Genomic DNA, 24,050 nt, shown 5'->3' with positions numbered 1-24,050 from the left:
AGTGATTTAATTTCTGTCGGCACCCTGGTTTCATCCACCCACACTAGTGACAGCTATTGTACAACTGAAAAATTCTGTAGGCTGGGATTGAAAATAAGTCTGATGTGCGTAAAACCATTAAATTTATCAATATATATTTTTGTGTACACGATAGCTTTCACCTGCTGGCCATTAACAGTCTAATGACCACTAGATGTGACAAGTATATACCCCATAAGAGAAGTGGATTTCGTACAGTTTAAAGCATATTATGATCTGTTAACCAAGCTTGTAGAAGTGTAAAATGTTGCCTTGTAGACAGGATAGTGATTTGCACGATGAAGCAAATGGAGAAAGTGTGAGTTTGTTAGGTTGGATTTTATGCCTTCGGGATAAAGAGGTATTGAATGTTGGCTGTCTGCATTTTCTGTAATCATTACTTTGTAAGTACATCCCCTACAGTTTTGATTGGATTTTCATGAAACTTTGAAGACATGATATAGGCCATGTGCTATTTGTGTTGCACTGCATCAATTTTCCCATTCTCCTCCAGTTATTGCCCTTTGAACATAGACTGAGGACTTGTAGATAGTGAATGCTTGTTAGAATTGTGTACTGGTGTCACTGCTGATATGTGCAGTCCCTGTTTTCCACTCCTTGGTCATCGTTATATATGCATGCATTTAAACCATGTACACTGGACTTTCTTTGATTTTGTTGACATAACAATGGCTCATAATTTTTTCAGATATAGCATCTGTAAGTTGAGTAGGTTGGCGGTACAATACCACATCATGGAAACAAATCTCACCCTATTTTAAGCCTAGTGCATAGTGTTTGCTGGTGATGACGTCTTTATGCTAGTGGCCTGTTTAGTATAGCCTTTCAGCTTCAGGATAGTTGTTAATTACCACTGGCCTTAAAACAAGTGCAACCACTGTGACAATACTTTTTCACAGCCAGTGTGAATATCTTCATGCTCTGTAGCTTTCTGTTGTCCTGTACCCTATTCAGCTATGTTAGACCTACATGTATGCTATGTTTTCAGAGTTGAATACTGTATACTAGAGAGTTAACGTTTCTTTGAAACCTTAACATAACCCTTAACTTACTTTACCAGTGTAGAAATAAAGTAAATAAGAATAATAGAATTTGAGGGCATATGAGGTGCTGAATTTTTGTGTAAATTGCATTGGATGGTCTTCATTAAAATCATACTCTGTATGAAATATGAAATTAATCTGGCAGACTGGATTCAGGATTCTATAAAAAGTGCAATTTCTGTGTTTGTCATGAAGTTTAAACGCAGTTGTAAAACTTGCTAATCCTTTCCTTATAATGTCTTTCTGAACAGCCATGCTCAGTGTTGTACATGCACACATATGTGAAAGTGAACATTCAAAGAACCAGTATCTGATATATGCATTATATATATAGATATTAAAAACATATCATATGATTTTTCCTGAAGTATGTTGACACATAAAATCAGAGAATTTAAGACTTGTTATAGAGTTTGATAAGATGTGAAGGATGCATTTGTCAGGAGAGGTTAATACACGATGGCATGCCCGGGGGTGGAGGGGGGGGGGGAGGGGGCGGATTGTGTCAGTGGGGGCATGTTCGGGTGGCTCATGTCAGTCGAGGCTGGGTCTTTACCCTGGTATCTTGAATGTTTGACACTAAAATAACCCTCAGGTTTGAGTAAGACTCGAACTCACGACTTTGGGTGTCCATCCCTGTTCAATCAACTGAGCTACCAAGCCAGAAATGAACAACTCGTTCATTAGAGTCCACATGCAGGCAGTGAATAGCCACACACATAAGACCTTACTGCTGCAAAGGGGAGGCGGGTCCTTGGCCTGAGGGTGATGCGGATGGTCATAGGTTTCTCCTGGGCTCTGTTCAGTTTCCTCCCACCATAATGCTGGCCGCCATCATATAAGTCAAATATTCTTCAGTACGGTGTAAAACACCAATCAAATAAATAAATACTACTACAAGGAGGTACATTTTGTTTATTTTAGCTTTATGTCGTACCTTGAGCATGAGCGTTGGCATCAGTGTCCAATAACAGGAAAAGTTATTTTAAACAATCCATGTTAGGGGTGGTATCTTAAAAAGTACTGCAGGTGAGAGCACAGTAACACGAAGGGCATATTTCATCATTAACTTGGTGTGTACACATTTAATATACTGACTAAATAATTCCCTGACTCAGTGTATTGTGTATTAGAATCAGTGTTAAACAAACTGTCAGGGGGATCCACAAGGAGGATATTCTGTTGTTGATTCGGTGTGTACGTATTAACATACTGTAAATTACCTAAGTTCCTGATTTAGTGTATTGTGTATTAGAATCAGTGTTAAACAAACTGTCAGGGGGATCCACAAGGAGGATATTCTGTTGTTGATTCGGTGTGTACGTATTAACATACTGTAAATTACCTAAGTTCCTGATTTAGTGTATTGTGTATTAGAATCAGTGTTAAACAAACTGTCAGGGGGATCCACAAGGAGGATATTCTGTTGTTGATTCGGTGTGTACGTATTAACATACTGTAAATTACCTAAGTTCCTGATTTAGTGTATTGTGTATTAGAATCAGTGTTAAACAAACTGTCAGGGGGATCCACAAGGAGGATATTCTGTTGTTGATTCGGTGTGTGCGTATTAATATGCTGTAAATTACCTAAGTTCCTGATTTAGTGTATTGTGTATTAGAATCAATGTTAAACAAACTGTTAGGGATGGTATCTCAAAAAGTACTGCATGTATTGAGCTCAGGGTTTGCACATACATGTATGTAGAGCAGAATAGCACAAGGAGGATATTCTGTTGTTGATTCGGTGTGTGCATATTAATATACTGTAAATTACCTAGGGAGGAATGACACAAGGAGGATATTCCATTACTGATGATCTGTGAGCATATTTACTTATTGTCATCGTCATAAGTATGACGTTAAAACCCCAAGCAGAAGTATTAATTACCATAAATTACCAAATTCACGATTTCAGTACATAATGTATTGAGCTAAAGTTTTGCATCCACGTGCCTCTTACAGGTGAGCTGTTTGGTAGCCTTGCTACCATTTCTGTGTTTAGTCCAGTTAGTGTTTCAAGAGCAGTGGTCAGTTTGATTTCTTTATGTCATACCTTTCATTGGAAAATCAGAAATTGAGATTGCGTGATTTCTTTGTTGAATTTTTGTTTTGTAACATTTGTTCATACGTTTGTAGCCTGGTTTGAAGAATTCTGGCTCTAAATGGACATGTTGCAATGGTCACATAAGAGACATGTTAATTCTTGTATCCCGGTTGAAACAAAATACTCCGCTTTTCGTTGGACAACAACGGTCATGTGGGTTACAGATATATTCTCGAATCCTGCAAATGACGTAAAATCTGCTGAGTAGGTTATCTCCCTTTGTTAGGTTGTGAATGCAATGGTCACATCGCTGAAGTGTTCACTTTCTACACTGAATTGATGGGTCTATGCAGGATAAATTTGTAACATGGTTGAAGTGATAGGATACACAAATATATGGTGTCAATAATCCTGCATCTGTTAACTAGCTTATCTCCATTTGTTCAACTGTGAAGAAATTGTTGATGCTGACCTGACTGGCCAATACCTTGACCTTCTGTGCTGAATTGATGATAAATTTGTTGTGTGCTTACTCAGAGAATACTGAAGAGGATACGGAAATATATGGGGTCAGAAACCTTCATGTTGGTCTGTGCATACAAGATCGTGGCTGTATTCTCTCATAGGAGGCTAAACCTCATAGAGAACATGCCCTGTATTTAGTGTTATGTGCTTTGTGTTACAGAGAAGCTCCTGAAAGCTGACAAGTCACCTGTGGATGAGGATGTGCCAAAGCCCAAGGCGGTCAGAGATCTGAGGTCTGGGTATGCCCGATTTGACTTCCACCCACGGCTCCTGGAGACACGGTCACGCTCTGCCTCAGCCCCACCACAGAGAAAGCCGGAACCTGAAGCAAATGCTGAGGACATATGGGGTGCCACAGGCTATGTCGTCCTTTCCTCTGTCGCTGCTGCCATAGGAGGACTCTTGTTTGGGTATGATGTTGGTAAGTTGATAATAAAGACTATTTAAGGACAAGACAGTGCCTGGATGATCAAATCTTTGAGTCGAAAGCAGGATTCTCAAGCTTTGTAAGGATTTATTTATTTATTTGATTGGTGTTTTACGCCGTATTCAAGAATATTTCACTTATACGACGGCGGCCAGCATTATGGTGGGACTAAACTGGGCAGAGCCCAGGCGAAACCCACGACCATCTGCAGGTTGCTGACAAACCTTCCCACGTACGGCCGGAGAGGAAGCCAGCATGAGCTGAACTTGAACTCACAGAGACCGCATTGGTGAGACTCCTGGGTCATTTCACTGCACTAGCGCGCTAACCAACTGAGCCACGGAGGCCCCAAGCTTTGTAAAGAGCATCATACTTTATTATTTTAATGAGATACCGAATAACATGTAGAACAAAATGTCATTACTGCAAAAATGGCTGGTGTGAATGTAGGTAGACATCTTGGGAATTTTATCCAATTAAATACATTGCTACCACATTGCGCGGCGTAAGCTGTGACATAGCCTTTACCCATTCACTCCATGAAGTGACATATGATCACACAGAAATACTGCATAAGACATAATTTTGTGATAGTTTATAATGATTTATTTACGTGTAGCCGAGGGGCCATTTCAAGCAGTGTTGTGGGGCAGATCTGTATCATTTACGGATCACCACAGACATACAATCAGTTGATTTATAAGCCGTGTAATATTCACCGATGGTATCACAAATTATTTCAGACAGTAGCATACCATCTCAGCCAAAACTGCCTTCATCTCCGTAGTAGACCCTAGGCCTACTTAAACATGCTGTTCAAATTATACAAATACTTTTTTTTTTCGCCCATTGTATGGTTTAGACAGCAGTTTCTAAATAACAGATATCAGTGAGTCAGTGAGTGAAAAATTCATTCAGGATGCTGAGGGTTGATGAGAATGAGGAGACGGCATCTCACGGGACAATGCTTAAAATTAATTAAAACTTATGGTATAATTTTTTTTCTCGAAGTTTATGAAAATTGAAGAATTCAGAGTTTGCTCCTTTGTCGTTCTGTTTCTGTTTTCTTTTATAAAATACAGCAAAATTATGAAAACACTGTGTTCATGCTGAGGTGCTTTCCCTGACGTCCACAGTAGCTAGGTCAGCACTGCTCTTGTCTTAAAAACCACCACCGCAAAACTGAAGTATAAAATTCAGCAACAGTTCAGTGCCAAAATCGGCCTCAGTGGTGCTTAGATTTATTTCCAGTTGTTTCAGAATTGAACATGAATCTAGTTGTACAACAATCCTGTTGTAACTTTGTAATATTTAAATGTAATAGGTGTCAAAATCACCAGCACAACCCCGCCGGAGACAACGACCTGAACCAGTAAACCCTATCTTTGCATGTGGAGGCTACTTAAACTGTAACTAATATAGCAGGCTTACTTATTTACAGTTCAAGCAGTGGAAGAAATATCCTTTCAGTATGTCCAATTTCGAGAAAGCTATTTATCACTTGGACCTTCATCATGTTCATCGCTGAAGTCCACAACTTTTATCTGCTATAGGCTACTGCTTTAACTATAAGGCGGAAAATAATGGTGACGCAATGAAGCTGTGCCAAGACACTGTGTCAAGACACTGTGTCAAGTGTCACTAAACGTTTAGTGGATTGAAAAAAATGTAAAAAAATATTTAATGTCAGTTTAAGGTACTTTGAATGGTAGCCTTTCAGCGGACATAAACATTAGTCAGGTACTGTCTTTCACTTTAAGCCTATCATGCCTTGAAATAATTCAACTTTTCATAACTTTTGTAAATCATGTAGTCTGAGGTAGAAGTGAATTGATTTATGAATAAGTTTTGTTTAGAAAATTACATCCAATATCCCTGATGATCACATATTTGATTTTTTCACTATACTGAACTCTGAGTCGTGGGTTTTACCAGCATTTTCTTATTATTTTTTATTCTGTAATTATCTTACATGTTGATGTTTGCCAGGGATTGTATCGGGCGCCATTTTGCAGCTGCGTCGCCCAGATGTATTTAACTTGTCCTGTCTGCTCCAAGAACTGGTGGTCAGTTCCATGTTGCTGGGTGCTGTCCTTGGATCACTCTGTGGAGGTATGTCATGACAACTTTTCGTATTGCAGTGTACATGTATAAGAAATATTCTGTAACACTCAAACGTTTTGATATTACATAAATAGAAGGTAGTCAAAGAATACATATGTCATGTTAGACTCCATTTTCTTGAGCAAACACTCGTCCGATGACGGAAATGAAATGAATGAATCTGGATGTTGTATTTGTTGACAAAATTCAGTGGAGTAAGGGTTTATCACCTTCTTCTTGGTGTTAGTTGTGTAACCGATGCTGCTGAACCTAGTATTGTTCCGAGTCACAGATAAATCCCGAGAATTTGAAGCATTCGAGAGATTTGATTAGGTAAAATATAAGGTTCAGTGGTATCAGATTACTCAGTAAGCAAGTCTGTTCTACCCTCTTAAAATTGGGAAAAAACGGCTGTATCCTTTCTCTTTCACCCTCTCTGCAGAGATCATGTTGCATTCACGTAGATATTTCAAAACTGCTTTTGAATAAAGTTGTGTCTTATTGTTGCATGTCATAGGAATGTAAAAATTTTGTAATATTAAAAGATGTGTGTAAACACCTTTCTCACGGAAGGAAATCCCAATATTTTACCTATGCATATGTACAAATCTAACTTGTAAACAAGTTCAAAGCCTTTTGTTTGCATACATAAACGTCAAGACGATATATTATTCAGGAGATAAACAGTTTGTATTTTGCGTAACACATTTGATGTTATTTGAAAGTTCATCTATTTTTAATATGTATATTTGCACACAGCCCACAACTGACAGCAGGTAAGATTGATAAATTTCTCTCACTGAATTTGCAGGATTCATGGTAGATCGGTTTGGGCGGAAAGTGACGATCATATTCAATGCTGTTGTGTTCATCTTAGGGGCCATAACTCTGGCAGCTGCCCCCAATTACTCATTACTGGTAAATACTGCAACTTGATAAGCACTGCGTCTTGACAAGTACTGCGTCTTGATAAGTACTACGTCTTGATAAATACTGCATCTTGATAGGATCAGGATATAATAAATAAGTTATCTCCCTTTGCTCTTTTGTTAAGTATACAATTTCATGACAGTAAATCTTCCTAAAGCTTGTTACATACGGCCTGTTGACTCGTGGTATAGAGAAACAGGAATATGATTGCTTTAGTTCCAGGTTGAAGACTTCACTTTCTTTTTTCTTATATGGTACATGTGATCAAATTGGTAAACAGGCTGACAAATTAGCTTTGTCTGTAGTAACTACGTGAGCAGTAAACTTATATTACAAGTTACCTTAACTGCATGTTAAATTTTGTTCTTTACTAAATATACATAATGACATAAAAGAATAATTTTCTGTTGAAATGCGTGCTTTCAGATCGTGGGTCGTGTTATTGTTGGCTTTGGTGTGTCTGTGTCAGCAATAGGAGAGTGTATATACATCTCAGAGATAGCTCCTCCTGTGAGTACAGTCAGATTGATTTTTTTTTTTTTTTTTTGATTGGTGTTTTACGCCGTACTCAAGAATATTTCACTTACACGACGGCAGCCAGCATTATGGTGGGTGGAAACCGGGCAGAGCCTGGGGGACCATCCGCAGGTTGCTGGCAGACCTTCCCACTTACGGCCGGAGCGGAAGCCAGCATGAGCTGGTCTTGAACTCACAGCGACCGCATTGGTGAGAGGCTTCTGGGTCACTACACTGCGCTAGTGCGCTAACTGACTGAGCCACAGAGGCCCACAGTCGGATTGAATGTCTAACCATCCTTGCTTTGTAGGGAAACCTTAGACGAAGATACACCAGTGTATTGTGATAAAGACAGCATACATGGAAGACAAAATTTATCATTTCTTCGTTTTCTTTTCTTCAAAATAGAGATGAATCCCTTATGCAAAATTCCCAGTTATTTAACTATTCATGTAATTTAGAAAAAAAAGACTTTGTTTCCGATTTTGGTTTAAAAATTTGTGATTTTGCTTTAATCACAGAGAACAGATAAACCACCTAATCCACCTTTAATAATAACATACTCTGAGACAAAATAAAACTTCATGAAACCATGTGTTTGTTCAGAGGGTCGAGAGGAAGTAATTCTCAGCAGTAATGTATTGAGCACAAAGTAATACCCCTTTACACTGCATAAGCCTGAAATTATCAGCAAAATAGACAGATGCACAGAAAGTGTCAACATCATATCGACAGCAGGGAAGATGCAGTTCAGCAAACACACTGAAATGATGTTTTCACAGCAAAAGTACATGAAATTTTGAAGATTATATTAGAAATATTAGACTTGCCGAAGAAAGAACTCCATAAATTAAGTCATTGCAACCTACTTAAATTACTTATCATTTATAAGTAAAATGTTAGTTACAATGTCCATCTATTGCACATCTATTTGTAACAAAATTTACATCCCATCATTTCAGAAATGAGAATAGACAACATACAATGTGCTGTCCGAACGAGATTACAATGATGATGTGGTTAGAATCGTAAATGATCTTTAGTTTGAACATTGTCCGATTAAATGCTTACGGTTCTTAAGATAATGAATAGCGCAGTATACATGAAGAAATGATGTACATGTACTTGTACTGATAACCCTGTATAATATGCCTACATTGTTTTATATTGAACAGACAAAACGAGGTCTCCTGGTGTCCCTAAATGAGCTTGGGATCACACTTGGTGTCCTTTTGGCTTACCTGGTGAACTATATCTTTATCGACCGGAATGATGGCTGGTAAGGGAGATAACTGTAATGTGTCAGTTATCATAAATAGAAAATGAGAAAAGTTGATTTGCAGATTTTGTTCAAACCTTTCTATCTTTTGGTTAAGCATGTATTGTTTTTTTCTTTTTCTTATGTATTATGTTGTACCTGGGATTGAAGTAGTCTATCTTAGTCCCGGATTGCGCCGGACTCTCATCAATGTGGCTGATGTCAGTTCAAGTCCAACTCATGAAGGCTTCGTCTCCAGCCGTACATGGGAAGGCCTGTGAGCAACCTGCAGATTGTCGTTCCCAGGGCTCTAACCGATTTCCTCCCTCCTTAGTGCTGGCCACCATCATATAAGTGAAATATTCTTGAGTTCAACTTATAACACCATTCAAATCAATAAATGTATAAAGGGGGTTAAAGTATTGATTCAGAATATTTCAAATAGTCCAAAGTGTATTTTAAAAAAAGGTCATTGTTAGTTGTTTTTTTGTAAATTATAATGGCTAAGATGCTATGATGGTTTAAGCATTTACTGCACACATATAATTGTTACTGTTCAAAGCTACCAGTACTTGACCAAACAGAGATTTTACTGAGGGTGTGATCCCCATATCAGCCCAACATTCACACCATGGAGGCAGCTTTGAGAAAAGTGATTGAACATTGATTTAGGAAATTAATCAGTAATAATAATGATTATTGTTTTCTAAGAATGCTACCAAATGCTACTAAATTTGTACCTTCCACAGGACAGTGGTTTTCTGCAACTGCTCTGCTTTCTTCCACTCATAAAGCTGAATGCCATTGTATAAGTTAAAAATTCTTAAGTAGTAAGGTAAGCAATTTCTGAATGTGGTATTTTCATTCATAAGAATGCTATCTGTTGTTGTGTTTGAGGCGGTACATGTTTGGCCTGTCCATCATACCAGCAGCTGTACAGGGGGTGGCTATGCTGTGTCTGCCCAAGAGCCCTAGATACCTTATGTTGGCTCAGAAAGAAGCAGAGGTATGTTTTCTTTGACTTGAAATGCAGTTTGGTGAATAGTGTAAACAAAATTTTTTTTTCATTATTAGCATTGATTTCTCTAGCATATTATATACTTCTCAGTACATTTGTCAAATGAGTATATGTAGCTTGTTTGGATTCAACCATGAAAACCTGTTCTTGATTCTGTACCGTATACCAGTAAGCAGTTGGGTGTACATGTAATTAGCTATTGAGGCCTTGCCCGTTTAGCCCTAAATACATGTTATTACCCTGTAGTCACTTGTTTCATTCATGCCACATGCATGACCATGTGCTTATCTTGTGTTATTTATACCTCCTGTTTTCCATATCTTTGTGCACTATGCAGAGCCGTGTTCCTCATAGCCCATCAAGTCTGGCTATATGATGTAGTATGTACAAACTCATATGTCGTCCAGCAGGAAACATATGAAGAAGAAATTTTCAGCCAGTATGTACATGTATAGAGTTTCAAGTAGGAAACATGGCAGATTTTAATTTGAATTCTTCATTCAAACTCTCAACAGCTGGATTATTGTTAGCAAAATGTAAGAAAGCCTAAGTCACTTCTTGTCTTGAAAAGTGACTGTTACCCCTTAAAAATTACATTCAAGGGAAATCACTTTTGAGAAAAGTCTGGGTCCCATATTAGAAAAAGTTTCTACAACTTTGATCTTCTGGTCATAAAGTTGTGAAGTGTCTGTTTTGAAATCCTGCCACCCATCAGTGTTAAACAGTGGGCTGCATCACAACCACAGGTCATTTCCAAGGAAATACACAAATTTTATCTGCAAGTTAAAATCATGCCTTTATGATCATATCTCAGGCAGAAAAAATTCTCCAGAAGATCAGAAGAAAGCAGGACGTGTCCATTGAGCTTACCACCATAAGACTGTCCATTTTGTCTGAAAAGGTAGGACTATCAGGTTTACTAAATTAATTACTTTTTTCTTTGTGTCAGATTCATGAGCTGCATTTGCCACATGTGCATGTAATTGTGACTCAGTGTGAAAAGAAGTACTTTACCAGGAAGGGCACTGATAGGGTCATTTGTGTAAAGCATTCTTCTAGTTATAGTCAAAAAGTTCTTGACCAGTTTCAAGGTGAGAGGCATCAGATTCAACTATCAGGCAATGTTAAGTCATGATGTTTGTCAGGTACCTGGCTAAAGGAACTTGTGGTTTACTTGCCCCACTCATGACCCAGGAGCCTCTCACCAATGTGGTCACTATGAGTTGAAGTTCAGCTCATACTGGCTTCCTCTCTGGCTGTACATGGGAAGGTCTGCCAGCAGCCTGCGTATGGTCCTGGGTTTCCCACGGGCGGAAAGCCCGGTTTCCTTCCACCATAATGCTAGCTGCCATTGAATAACTGAAATATTCCACCATAATGCTAGCTGCCATTGAATAACTGAAATATTCTTGAGTGCAGTGTAAAACACCAATCAAATAAATAAATACCTCTGCCACCCCAGTTTCCTCCACCCTTAACGTGCATAAACTTGATCACCACTGTGTAATTAAAAAAATTCAGGAGTATACACAAACACCAATCAAAGGAATAAGCAATTTTCCAAGAACTGATACTTCTAATATATCACTTGTCACATTATACAGGAATATGAGTCTTGACTACAGGCATACTGTTAACTTTCCAGAACCGCACACTTTGCGAGCTGTTTGGAAAGAAGTTTAATATGAGAGGTAGAATGTTGATAGGCGCTGGACTTGTATTCTTCCAACAGGTATGTTTTAACCATTTTATATTTTTATAACATTTTTATGGATCTGTCTTATGTAAAACACACTACTTTATTTCAGTTTAACATTTTTCAGATGACATTTTCATTAAACATTTTGGAAGTGACATTGGATGTTTTACTTTAATCTTACAAGAACACTCAGACAGACTTCGTTACAAATTTAATAATGTTGTTTAAAATGCCCTTCCGGTATCTTTTTGGATATTTTCAGGCAACTGGTCAGCCAAATGTTCTGTATTATGCACCAACCATTTTCAAGGCAGTTGGTTTCCATAGTGATACAGCAGCTACTTTAGCAACAGTTGGTGTGGGAGCAGTAAAGGTATGTGTTAATGAATCTGTGAGAAGGAAACTCTCTATTCCTGCCTACAGAAATCATTGTACAGCATCCAGCTATTCAAGAGGGCCTCCATGGCCAAATGTTTGCAAAGTACAAGGACCCAGGAGCCTCTCATCAGTGCAGTTGCTGTGAGGTTATGTTCAGCTAATGCTGGCCTCATCTTGGTTGGATGTTGGAAGATCTGCCAGCAACCTGCAGATGGTAGTGGGTGTCTCCTGGGATGGGCTTGTTTTTCTCCCTCTGTAATGCTGGCTTTTGTCGTATTAGTGAAATAGCCTTGAGTATGTATAGCAGAAGAAATTAAATGAAATAAAATAAATAAATGATAAACAGAAAAGACCAACCAATTAAACAACAGATAAATGAAATTATGTAAGGTCCGTCACAGGCTTAATCATCTATAGCATTGTTCTGTGACTGCTGAGCAGTGAGGTCACAGACTCTTGCTGGTTTGTTGATTTAGCCTCTTAATGTGCTATAGAATAGGCAGAGTCGGCACATCGGGAGTCCCGCGCGCTCACGCAGATATGGACGAGACAGGGTCAGGACTCTCGCCAACTCACACAGCTATAAGGCGACATGTTATGGTACTTGATAGATTGAATATACATCTCGCATAGCCAAGTCTGTCGGCTCAACGTCACTGTTTGCAGCGGCCATAAAATCACACCAAAAGTCAGTTCGCGATAGCCCCCACCTTGCCCTGTCATGACCTGCATGAACTTGGGAGTTTCCTGAAATGCCTACTCAGCTTATTATGGACTGTCTGTGTCTTGGACTGATACCAGCTGATATGTTTTACTTTGTATACACTGATCTAAACTTGCATAAGTATAGCTTCCCTGGAATGTTTTTAGATTAACATGAATATTAGCTGTACAAATAAAAATTCAGTTTCTGATCACTTTCAGGTTATTGCCACGGTGATCTCTTTGATGTTAGTGGATAAAGTGGGTCGTCGGAAGTTGCTAGTCACTGGTGCATCTGTAATGGCATTAGCCACTCTGACCCTGGGAGTATTAACAGACATAGACCCAGACACAGCCATGTTGAACCCCTGTAGGGATCTCAACACCAGCGCCTCGGATAATACCACAAGTCTCCATCTCACCCAGCCCTATAACCTCACCCATCCCCTGACTGGGGGCTCCTGGCCCTCACCCCACTCATCCTATCTGGACCTGAGCACCACAGGCCTAACTCCCCACTCATCCTCAGACTTGTCCCTGTGGAGTGAGGTTATAAATAGTAGCTTTGCTAACTCCACCTCACCAAACCTCCATCCTAACCCTACCCCCAGCGAGATGCCTATGGCTGCCAGGTATGCCTCACTGGCTGCCCTCATGCTCTTCTGTGGAGCCTATGGACTAAGCTTTGGCCCAGGTAAGTTTACACCGCTCACTTTGTATTATTAACCCAGGTGTCGTCTATATAGTACCTGTATCTCATGTAACATATCATGGATTATGCCTGTGTCTATTTATTTTCTCGGTGGTGAACGTTGTATCAAGAATTTTTCACTAACATGAAGGCGTAGTCAGATTTTACGGGTGGATGGATCTAGAGCACGTGACGGCTAACTAACAAACTTCTATCCTGACTAGGAAACCCTTTGCTAGACCTGGATTTGATTCTGGGTGTTTAGGTTGATTTGACTATGTAGCGACAGAGAAAACCGCCAAACCAAATCTGCTGAAACTTCACACGGTGCTTGCACATGATCTGAAGTAGTGCATATTAAGGATGTGTAGCAGCCATATTGGATATATATGAAACCCATTAAGAATCTTCTTTATAACCACGGAACCGATTTTCTTCAAATTTGGTACAGGTGACTATATAGTTGGGTGGAATTTAAAACTTCCTAATATGAATTCCTTCCATTTGTAAATTTAACTTACCAATGAGAATAGTGCTAAAGTAGCTCAACTATAAAAAATGCACAACTCGATCAAAGAAAAACATACCTGAGACCTCCTTGACCTCAGGATTGTGAATTTGAAAGAATTATTCCCTTTCAAGTTGTGGTTTTCACATAATCCCAAAAAAGACTTTACAGTCTATTGGCTTTGTGTAATCTGCATGAAACTTTTCACTACCTTTTACTGTGAGAAGGGACATCCAGCTTGCAATAGTGTATTCTTCCTATCTTTTGTTCTTGTCCATGAACTGAAGATCGAAGCCACATTATCTGGATGCTGGCTCACAGTACTGGTCCCATTGTGTGTGGTACCTGTCATTCTTGGGTTCAAATCCAGAGCAATCCGTTCCATTATTTTCTCACTTTTTTCCTCCTACTTAGCTCACCTCACAAAGTAAGGAGAGGTATTGTGATAGGCTGGAGGATCAGATGTCGTCGGTGGAAGTGGCAGTATGGTTCAAGTTTTGGACCAGTCGTTTTGCTCAGCTATTCATAGAATTGCAATTGCCTCCCATTGTACATGGATTGCCAAGTGGAGTTTGCAACTTGCATATTAAAGACCTTTGGGGTAAATTTGTGCACCAATTCCCCACAGTGTCTTTTACCACCACAGTGATTTACAACTCCATACATATGAAGTCTCTGCTCCGCAATCCTTATGCATACATTAAACAGTCCTAGTTGTGACAGTATAATAATTTTGATCTTTCTTGTTGATAATGGCAAGATTTTAGCACTGTCGAATTAGAACATGATATCTGTGTATGACAGGGTCAACCATTCTACTTTTTTTATTCATTTATTTGATTGGTGTTTTATGCCGTACTCAAGATTATTTCACTTATACGACGGCGACCAGAATTATGGTGGGACGAAACCGGGCAGAGTCCAGGGGAAACCCACAACCATCCGCAGGTTGCTGACAGACCTTCCCACATACGGCCGGAGTCTACTTTTTTTGGGTTTAGAGGTCAATACTTTATCACCTGATTTGAGCATTATCCAGTTTTAAAAACTGCTCAGTTAGGCAAGCTACATATATTGGTGTTCTCTGAATGCCTTGTTTCCGTAGTTATTATTACTCTTAACTATATAATTTGTGCACAGCTAACTCAACAGGTTTTTTTTTTTTTTCTGTTTTTCCGTAAAAATATTTACTTCTATCAATATGTAGTAGTGTTATAGCTCTCCAGCTGAACTGATATAACATAATATTGCCATTTATTCTTGAATGTATTTAATTTGCATGTAACCAGGAGGTTATTCCTGTCAAGGTATTGATGTGTCCCCTGTGCTCTTGTCATTCAGAAATTTATTGATTTATTTGATCGGTGTTTTACACCGCACTCAAGAATATTTTACTTATATCATGGCATGATAAATAGATTACAGCCTGGTAAATGTTGATATTGGAGTGGACATCAACCCTTGACCTGCATCAGCCTTGGTCCTTAGTACTGGAACTGATAAGGACAACTCAGGCTGTCAACTGGTAACAATTTATGTATACCGGGTATTTACTTACAGTGACATGGCTGGTTTTGAGCGAGATTTACCCAGCTGCTGTGAAGGGACGGGCAATTGCCTTAGCTACAGTTCTTAACTGGGGCACAAACCTGGTGGTATCCCTTACCTTCCTGAATCTCATGGGTAAGTCGTATCGAGTGTGTTGTATTGTTTTTTGGACCATTGCCTTACTTTAATACACTTCTAACATTATTTAGTTATTTATTTGATTTGTGTTTTTCGCCGTGCACAGCATTATGGTGGGACGAAATCAAGCCGAGCCTGGGGTAATCCCACGACCTTCTGCAGGTTGCTGGAAGCCCTTTGCTGTCTTTCAACATTTCCGTTGAGTTTTCCTTGGGTTTGTAATACATAATTTGGTAAAGCTAGAACTGTGGTCACTTTTTAGATGTACTGTATTTCACCTAAACTTAAGCATTTTTCAAATGACACATTTTGCTTGATTTTTATTGATTTATCCAAGAGTTTAGTTTAGTAAACTTTAGTTAGTTTCTAATCAGAAAACTTACATGATACATAAAGCACTTTTGTTTATTTTTCTTAATTTGCAGATTATCTTGTGTGATAACATATAACGGTACACACAAATTTTTTAACTTTCACCTTAGGTCTTAAAAAGGGCTTCAAAGTACAGTTTTCTTAAGGCCCCAGCGATCAGTCGGAAAATTAAGTACTTACAGCGGTCACATCAAAGATTATCCTTGTTTAAGAAGAACTCTGTGGGGGACAGACCGAATGGGTCTGTCCCTTTGGGGGCAGGGGTGTGGGAACAGACCAAATGGGGATGCAGAGGGGGCGCTAAGCTGGCCCCAAGAAGCCATGCAGTATCTGTGCTCATGTCACCTTGCCCACACCGTAGTGACATGGTTCACCGGGCTCGAGGATGTTTACTGAGCTTTGACTAAGATCATTGATGACGTAATTTGTGAAAAAACCTGACCGTTGAATATACATGTATGCATAATATAGAGGGGGTAATTAACAGGTGTAAAAAAATGAAAAAAAAAAACCCAAATGAAAATTTTTTACCAAAAATTCTGGGACATAATTTTTTCTTCATTTGGCCTGGAAACATAATCTTTGTTTTATAGTTCCTTTTCATGTATCGTTTAAATGTTGGCATCATAGGTATCATTTTAAGGCCTTTATGTGATTCTGAAAGAGCATTTTTACGTACCAGACTTAAGGTAAACTGCAGTACATTATCTCATTGGTTGTATGGTCTCTGGCAGTTTAAGCTTAGATTATCTTTGATCACAGCACTAACCCTTGGCTATCAAGGTTATGCACTGTGCCAGGTACCAGGAACGGCGTAGTCGTTCCAACTCTGCTCACTTCTCTTAACCCATAATCCAATTCAATCCTGGGACTCACCAGTGATTTCATACATGAACTTTCATATTAAGTTTGCATTTGGTGTTATTAAAGCAAGTACTTATAATTTATTATTTATTTATTTGGTTGGTGTTTTACACCGTACTCAAGAATATTTCACTTATATGACGGCGGCTGGCATTATGGTGGGAGGAACTGGGCAAAGCCCGGGGGGAAACCCACGACCATCCGCAGGTTGCTGACTGACCTTCCCACGTACAGCCGGAGAGGAAGCCAGCATGAACATAAGCTATCCAAATATTAAGTCTGTCCTTAACATAGAATTTTGGGATAGAGTATTGAGTGACAAAAAACAAAAACTGTTACATTTTTTAGAATGAATGAATGATGGGGACCATTATATCGCCACAACATTCTGATAATAAAAGCAGATATTCGATGGACATTTTCCCTTCAACGTTACATTTAAATATTAGCACTGACTAAGGAGCATCCTGCTGGCCGAAATCTAGTTTGTCTCCCTGTCAGATCTTTTTTTCCATTCCTGGCCTGCGTTCTTTTCTGAACTTCATCTACACAAAGGCTTTATGCATTATCTTTTTTTTTAAAGATAGCGTACACATTGTTACAGCGAACATGTAGATTGTCGTGGGTTTCCTCCCACCATAATTCTGTCCGCTGTCATATAAGTGAAATATCCTACAGTGCACTATAATGTTACCCTGGAATCGGGTATCATATAGTCCTTGCTTGCTTATGTTATTTCATTTTTTTTTTTTTTTGTGATGTGCTTTTAAGAATCCTGGATTATGTTGCAGATTTACTCAGTGTGGGAGGAACATTTCTGATGTACAGTGGAATCTGCTGTGCATCTGTGTTATTTATTCTCATCTTTCTTCTGGAGACGAAGGGACGTAGTTTAGAGCAGATCTCAGAGGATATGAAAAACAGGTAAAATTATATACCTGTAAAAACTTTCATCCATACACTGACATAACATTTGGTTTCTTTAGCAAGAAACAAACTATTTGAGTGATTAGAAAGGAGAAAACGGTTCGATGAATAAATTTGAATATCAGGTCTGCTACTGATTGCATGTGTTATGTGCTATGCCAGTTTATTTTATACACTATATGCAGGCTGTGCACATGACAGTATGGTTATGTATACACTTATGTTCAAAGATATGGGATGATTTCTGGCAGTGGTGTCTGATAGATTCTCCAGGAGGATTACTATCGTATTCGTATGTCTGTAACGTTCTGGCACATATTTTCTCAACTTTAGCTAGAACTGACATGCCTGTTTAGCAGTACACAAGTATGTGAAGTTTTAACAGTGACATAAATGATCATTAGACTTCTGAGAGGTCAGTCAATCATCTCCACTTTCCTTTAAACCAGATGGAAAACCCTTTATATATTTATTATAATCACAAATACATAAATGTACATTTACACCATTTATGTGAACCACATATGATGGTTGTTGGCCAGTAGGAGCCTGTGACAGCCTGTAGAAACTGTCAGTGATCAAAGTGGATGTTGATTGTAAGACAAATCAGCATAATACCCTCAATTTTAGCAAATGAAATTACATCTGAGGGTATTAAAACGGGATTCAAAATCTGATTGCACTGCTATAGGCTGTTGGCAAGAGATACTCCTTCCACACAAATATTATAAATTATGTCACTGTGAAGCATTATGTGAAAATATACTACAAATATTAAGCATTTGCTTAATTATTTTGAGACTGATCACTAAAATGTAGAGATTTAACATACGAAAAGGTACTTATGTACTGTTCTGTAAAGTGATCCCTGGTGAATAACATTTCCTCCCTTAATCACTAACCTTGATGCTGGTGAATACTGTTGATGTATATATGTAGTGCTGTGTAGCTGTATACCATTGTGTGAATGAATACTGGCCTACTGAACAGAAGGCTTGTTGTCCTGGGCACCTTCCAACATGGAGTGCTTTCCAGCACTGAATGCTTTCCGTCAACATTCGTGTCAAATATATCGCTGGTCAAAATCCAGCTAAACTGGCATGATTCCTCTTGGAGTTCGAAAGCAGAAAATTCATGGCTTTCCAGCACTGAATGCTTTCCGTCAACATTCACGTAAAATATATCGCTGGTCAAAATCCAGCTAAACTGGCATGATTCCTCTTGGAGTTTGAAAGCAGGAAATTCATGGCTTTCCAGCACTGAATGCTTTCCGTCAACATTCATGTAAAATATATCGCTGGTCAAAATCCAGCTAAACTGGCATGATTCCTCTTGGAGTTTGAAAGCAGAAAATTCATGGCTTTCCAGCACTGAATGCTTTCCGTCAACATTCATGTAAAATATATCGCTGGTCAAAATCCAGCTAAACTGGCATGATTCCTCTTGGAGTTTGAAAGCAGAAAATTCATGGTTTAGCGTTATTCAACGATCAGCAGTAAAATAATATGGTAGTATAAGGTGTATTCATGTCCGTCACATTATGTTGTCTACAGTACATATTGCCCAGCAAGTTGCTGTCACAGGTCGCATTCTGATCACACTCGACTTCCATAATCAGATTTGCCTCAGATCTGATCAGGTATTTGTGTCATTTTATTAACCTTGGTTATTGGGAACCTGGTAAAGCGAGGATTTTTAGCCCAGGTTAAGGGGAACTCTAAAGCAAGAATTTTCAGCTCTGGTTTATTGGGAACATGGTAAAGTGAGAATGGTCATCTGGATATTGGGAACATGGTAAAGAGAGTATTTACCTGTACAACTTAAAGTATTCTGGAAGACAGATCGGAAACTAGAGACCATGTGATCTCCTTAGTAACAAACGACGTGGGTGAAAAAAACGATCCTCCCAACGTTATTGCACGAATCAACATTACTGGTTTTAGACACGAAAGGGTGATCACGTGACCTCCAATTTCCGACCTGTCTTACAGAATTGAGGATATTGTCAGCATGGTCTACCCATGTTTATTTTTCAGTGCTGGTTTCGGGAAATTTGTAAACCTGGTTTTTCCTGTGGTTAATGGAAAAAGATATGTTGGGTGTTTCATTTCACCCACTGGTTGTTGGGAACAATGTAAACGGTTTTTCTCTCTCACCCTTTGGTTATTGGAAAGGTGGAAAAAAGCGTATTCCTATCCATATATGTTGAGCATGTTAAACATAGCCTTTTCTTAAATCCAGTACCCAGAACAAGGTAAATTCAGCATGAATTGAAAACATTTAAATGCTGATTGAAAACAGACTGTTACTGTTATAGGTGATTCTGTTTGAAGTACAAGTATTAACACCGATGGTTGTTAAAACTACCTCCAGCATGTTATGAGTGAAAATGTTTGTCACCAAATTATTGTATATAGTATGTGTAATGGAAATATTTACAAGTTTATAGAGAACAGATTCATCTTCAAATACACAAAATCAGTCATAAACTAGGTTGCCTGGGCAAAATATAGAAGATTAAAACTTGTACCCCCTAAAAAATCTTCTACATGTAAAGAGGAATAACTTGATTTATGTTGTAGAAATTAAACAGTAATAATTATTGGGGTTTCTCACACTATATTCATCTAATATAAGGAGGAATATGGGGTGACATTTAACATCAGTATAGCACATGTGTTTTAGACAATAATACTTTTAAATATTGTAATGTTATATGAAAGTATTACTTGGTATTTTTTTTTATTCTTAAATAAACATTTCTCAGTGGCTAACTTGTTCTGCTTTCTTGTCAGCAAACAAAGTAAATACGTGTAATGTTATTTGAAATTATTACTGTGTGATGTTTTTTTAATTATTAAATAAACATCTGTCAAACACAAGCTTGCTCTGTTCTCTTGTCAGTTCTCCAGGAAACAAAGTCCGTCTTGCTTGGCAGAAGATTCAGTGCTGTGGAGGTCACAAAAGCAACTTAGAGGTTCCCGCCGGTGAATATATACAGGTGCCTCTGACGGATATGGACACAGGCATAACATGATGATGTCGGACTTTCCCAACCTGCCTGTGATACTACATCACTCTACGTTTTTATTCACACAGGAGATACATTGGAACAGTGATCAACCCTCATACTTAAGCATGGAGATGTGAAGCAACTGGTTTTTATACACACAGGAGATACATTGGAACAGTGATCAACCCTCATACTTAAGCATGGAGATGTGAAGCAACTGGTTTTTATACACACAGGAGATACATTGGAACAGTGATCAACCCTCATACTTAAGCATGGAGATGTGAAGCAACTGGTTTTTATACACACAGGAGATACATTGGAACAGTGATCAACCCTCATACTTAAGCATGGAGATGTGAAGCAACTGGTTTTTATACACACAGGAGATACATTGGAACAGTGATCAACCCTCATACATAAGCATGGAGATGTGAAGCAACTGGTTTTTATACACACAGGAGATACATTGGAACAGTGATCAACCCTCATACTTAAGCATGGAGATGTGAAGCAGCTGGTTTTTATACACACAGGAGATACATTGGAACAGTGATCAACCCTCATACTTAAGCATGGAGATGTGAAGCAACTGGTTTTTATACACACAGGAGATACATTGGAACAGTGATCAACCCTCATACTTAAGCATGGAGATGTGAAGCAGCTGGTTTGCTACAGGAGAACGCGTGTTTCAGCCTCTGTCGATGTGCTAATGAGATGTAAACACCACCCTAGACAAGCCTGCACCAATAATAATGTGGGGAGATTAATGATACTTTGAATTATTGTTCAAATATGTATATGTAGTGTCAGGAATGTTGGTGCAGTGTAGAGCAAAGCTGGGGTTATATGCTGATGTGACATGGAGATCATTAAGTATTTTATGCAGCCATGTGGTGCTGTTGTTGTACTGATTCATGTCTTTTATGATATACTGATACACTGTACTATGGTAATACAAGGTTAGCTTTTAATTCAGTTTTTAAATGTTATTATATTGGCTAACAGCAAATATATGCATCGCAGCTTCTGTTTATTTAGTTGGCAATGTTTCGGTATAGGTAGCATTACCATTATCAAGCATATCATTTTATCATCATATCATATACCCGTATCATTATGCTTGACAGCCATATTGGTAACTATACCGCAATGTTGCTGACTGAATAAATAGAACAGAACTGGAACAGACTGTTGAACTTGGAATCACCAATAATTAATTACAGTGTACACTGTGGAGCTGATGGAAATGTGTTGCTCTATACATGTATGAAGGACCAAATGAACATTTAATCGAGAATTGTTGACATCAATAAATCATTCATCAAAATCGATAAATAGTGGTATTTAAAATAGTGGTATTTATCAATAAATGAAATAGCAATATCAATAAATGAATTAGCGATAGATATCAATAAATGAATTTGTGGTAACGATAACAACCACTGTTTATCAGTATCAATAAATCCACCTTCTTAGACCTCTGATGATTACTGCTCCTGGACTAATGTCGTAAGCAGTGCAGTGTCTGCTTCTTAAATTCTCTAGAGACAGCTCTAGTCCTGCTGCCTTACTTCCTTACTTCCTCGATGGTTGACCCTGCTACGTCAGTCCTTGTAAAACACAGACATTTTCTCTCAGCCTTTTTTTTGTAGCAACATAGAGGGAGCTTTCATTTCCATTGAAACCAACAAGAAACAATATTTATTCATATCTCTAATTCATTTATCAATATTGATAAATGATTTATTGATATCAGTAAATGATTCATTGATATTGATAAATTTCAGTTCTCATTTAAATGTAGATGTGGTTCCTCATACTATATGTTTACCAGTCTAAAAGAAGGCCATCAGCTAATCATGTGTGCTGTCTATATTTATGCCTGGGAAAGCTCGTTCAGATGGTACAGTTTGTAGTAGTGACTGGTCAAGTTTGATAGGTTGAAGTGAAAGCAAGATAAATGCTATGATATACAATTTGCACAATTTCACTCTTCACAATGTGTGAACATGACCAGTAATAGCTTTTGTCCTAGTTTTGTTCAGGGCCAGTTGAATTCGAGCCAAGGATCAAGGAGTCTGCCTAACAAAAAAAAAAGAAAAAAGGTAAGTGTGTTGCTGGTGGGAGGCATTGGGGTGGAGGTTAGGTGGGGTCTTTGGGGGCTACGCACCACCAGACTTCTTTTCTGTGGCACAGATGTGACATTCAAAATTACATTATGACTCTCCCACCAGAATACCCTGGGTATGTTCGACTCTCACATTTGGACTAATATCAACATTTTTACAAATACAATTTGATATGTCTTTCTTTACATGTTTTATCACTTAATCATGATAAATTTCTTTTTTTTTTAAATTGCCAGCACAGGTTGTTGCTGTGAATAGTATTTTCTTGCCTACCTCATCTTGCCTTTTTGAACTTGTGATATTAGAGAGCGTGTACTGTAAACACTATGCAGGTGCATGTAGATATTAGTAAATCCTCCCTTGATAGAATCTTTATCTCATTTTGAAAACAGCTTACTCTAATTTCATTGTATCCACATTGAGTAATATTATGTATAGAATACTCTTATGTAGGGTAACTGTCCATTAAGAGCTGTTATGTTTTGGAGCATGATATATACACAGTACATGTTCTATGAATTATTCATGACCATGCAGGTTAAACTGCCTGTTATGATGTTAGGCTTTTCAGCACTGTAGTGTTGTGACTTGCCCATTTTGTTTTCTCATCAGCATTGATTTTATATGATCATGAATTGTAGTTCATTACTTCACATTGTACATAGTTTCATTCTTACATCATCATTGGAGTTTTACTAATCCAGGTTTTACCTTCTTTCATTTGACAGAAGTATTCTTAGAAGGTCCCAATTAGAGGATTAATATCAATTTTTCCACAGTTTCATTTTGTGGAGATAGAAATATTCAGCATATGTACATGTACATGTAGTTTTCATTGGCTTATTATTGGTGGACGTGGCAGACATTTATGCCAACTTCTGTTTTGTTGTATCCAACTTACATGACATTATCTATACTGGTAGTAAAACATAGCATCACTCTGCCAAGGTAGGTATCTTTATACACTGTAGGTTGGTGGGAACATTGCTAATTCATCATTTCATGCGAAACAAAATAAATCTCACCAGATTTTTTGTATCAGTACAATGACATTATCCTCTGTGAAATTTGCTTAGTTGTTTGTTCTTCTTAAAAAAAAAAAGAAACATAATTTTTTCATTTATTGTCGTTTGTTGCCATAAAAATAGGCAAATCAAAGTTTTAACATGA

General features: G+C 38.2%; 1 protein-coding gene across 4 annotated transcripts in view; it reads left to right on the top strand.

Moving 5' to 3' along the window:
• LOC135470588 (solute carrier family 2, facilitated glucose transporter member 12-like) overlaps positions 1-21,118 on the top strand; it is a 33,692-nt gene extending 12,574 nt beyond the window's left edge. For 3 of the 4 annotated variants that reach the window (XM_064749616.1, XM_064749614.1, XM_064749617.1), the window contains 13 exons: positions 3,814-4,074; positions 6,070-6,192; positions 6,995-7,101; positions 7,540-7,623; positions 8,805-8,908; positions 9,785-9,893; positions 10,720-10,806; positions 11,551-11,637; positions 11,867-11,977; positions 12,907-13,378; positions 15,444-15,566; positions 17,597-17,729; positions 20,637-21,118. In XM_064749616.1, coding sequence (XP_064605686.1) covers positions 3,814-4,074; positions 6,070-6,192; positions 6,995-7,101; positions 7,540-7,623; positions 8,805-8,908; positions 9,785-9,893; positions 10,720-10,806; positions 11,551-11,637; positions 11,867-11,977; positions 12,907-13,378; positions 15,444-15,566; positions 17,597-17,729; positions 20,637-20,769 — 1,934 coding nt within the window. In that variant the 3' untranslated portion in view covers positions 20,770-21,118. Of the gene's footprint in view, positions 1-3,813; positions 4,075-6,069; positions 6,193-6,994; positions 7,102-7,539; positions 7,624-8,804; positions 8,909-9,784; positions 9,894-10,719; positions 10,807-11,550; positions 11,638-11,866; positions 11,978-12,906; positions 13,379-15,443; positions 15,567-17,596; positions 17,730-19,285; positions 19,372-20,636 lie in introns of all 4 variants that reach the window. The other variant, XM_064749618.1, reaches the window with a different exon arrangement.
• Positions 21,119-24,050: the final 2,932 nt, after the last annotated feature.

This window comes from Liolophura sinensis, chromosome 7 (assembly GCF_032854445.1).
Source record: "Liolophura sinensis isolate JHLJ2023 chromosome 7, CUHK_Ljap_v2, whole genome shotgun sequence".
Classification (NCBI taxonomy): Eukaryota; Metazoa; Mollusca; class Polyplacophora; order Chitonida; family Chitonidae; genus Liolophura; species Liolophura sinensis.
This window is presented reverse-complemented; position numbering and strand designations above follow the sequence as displayed.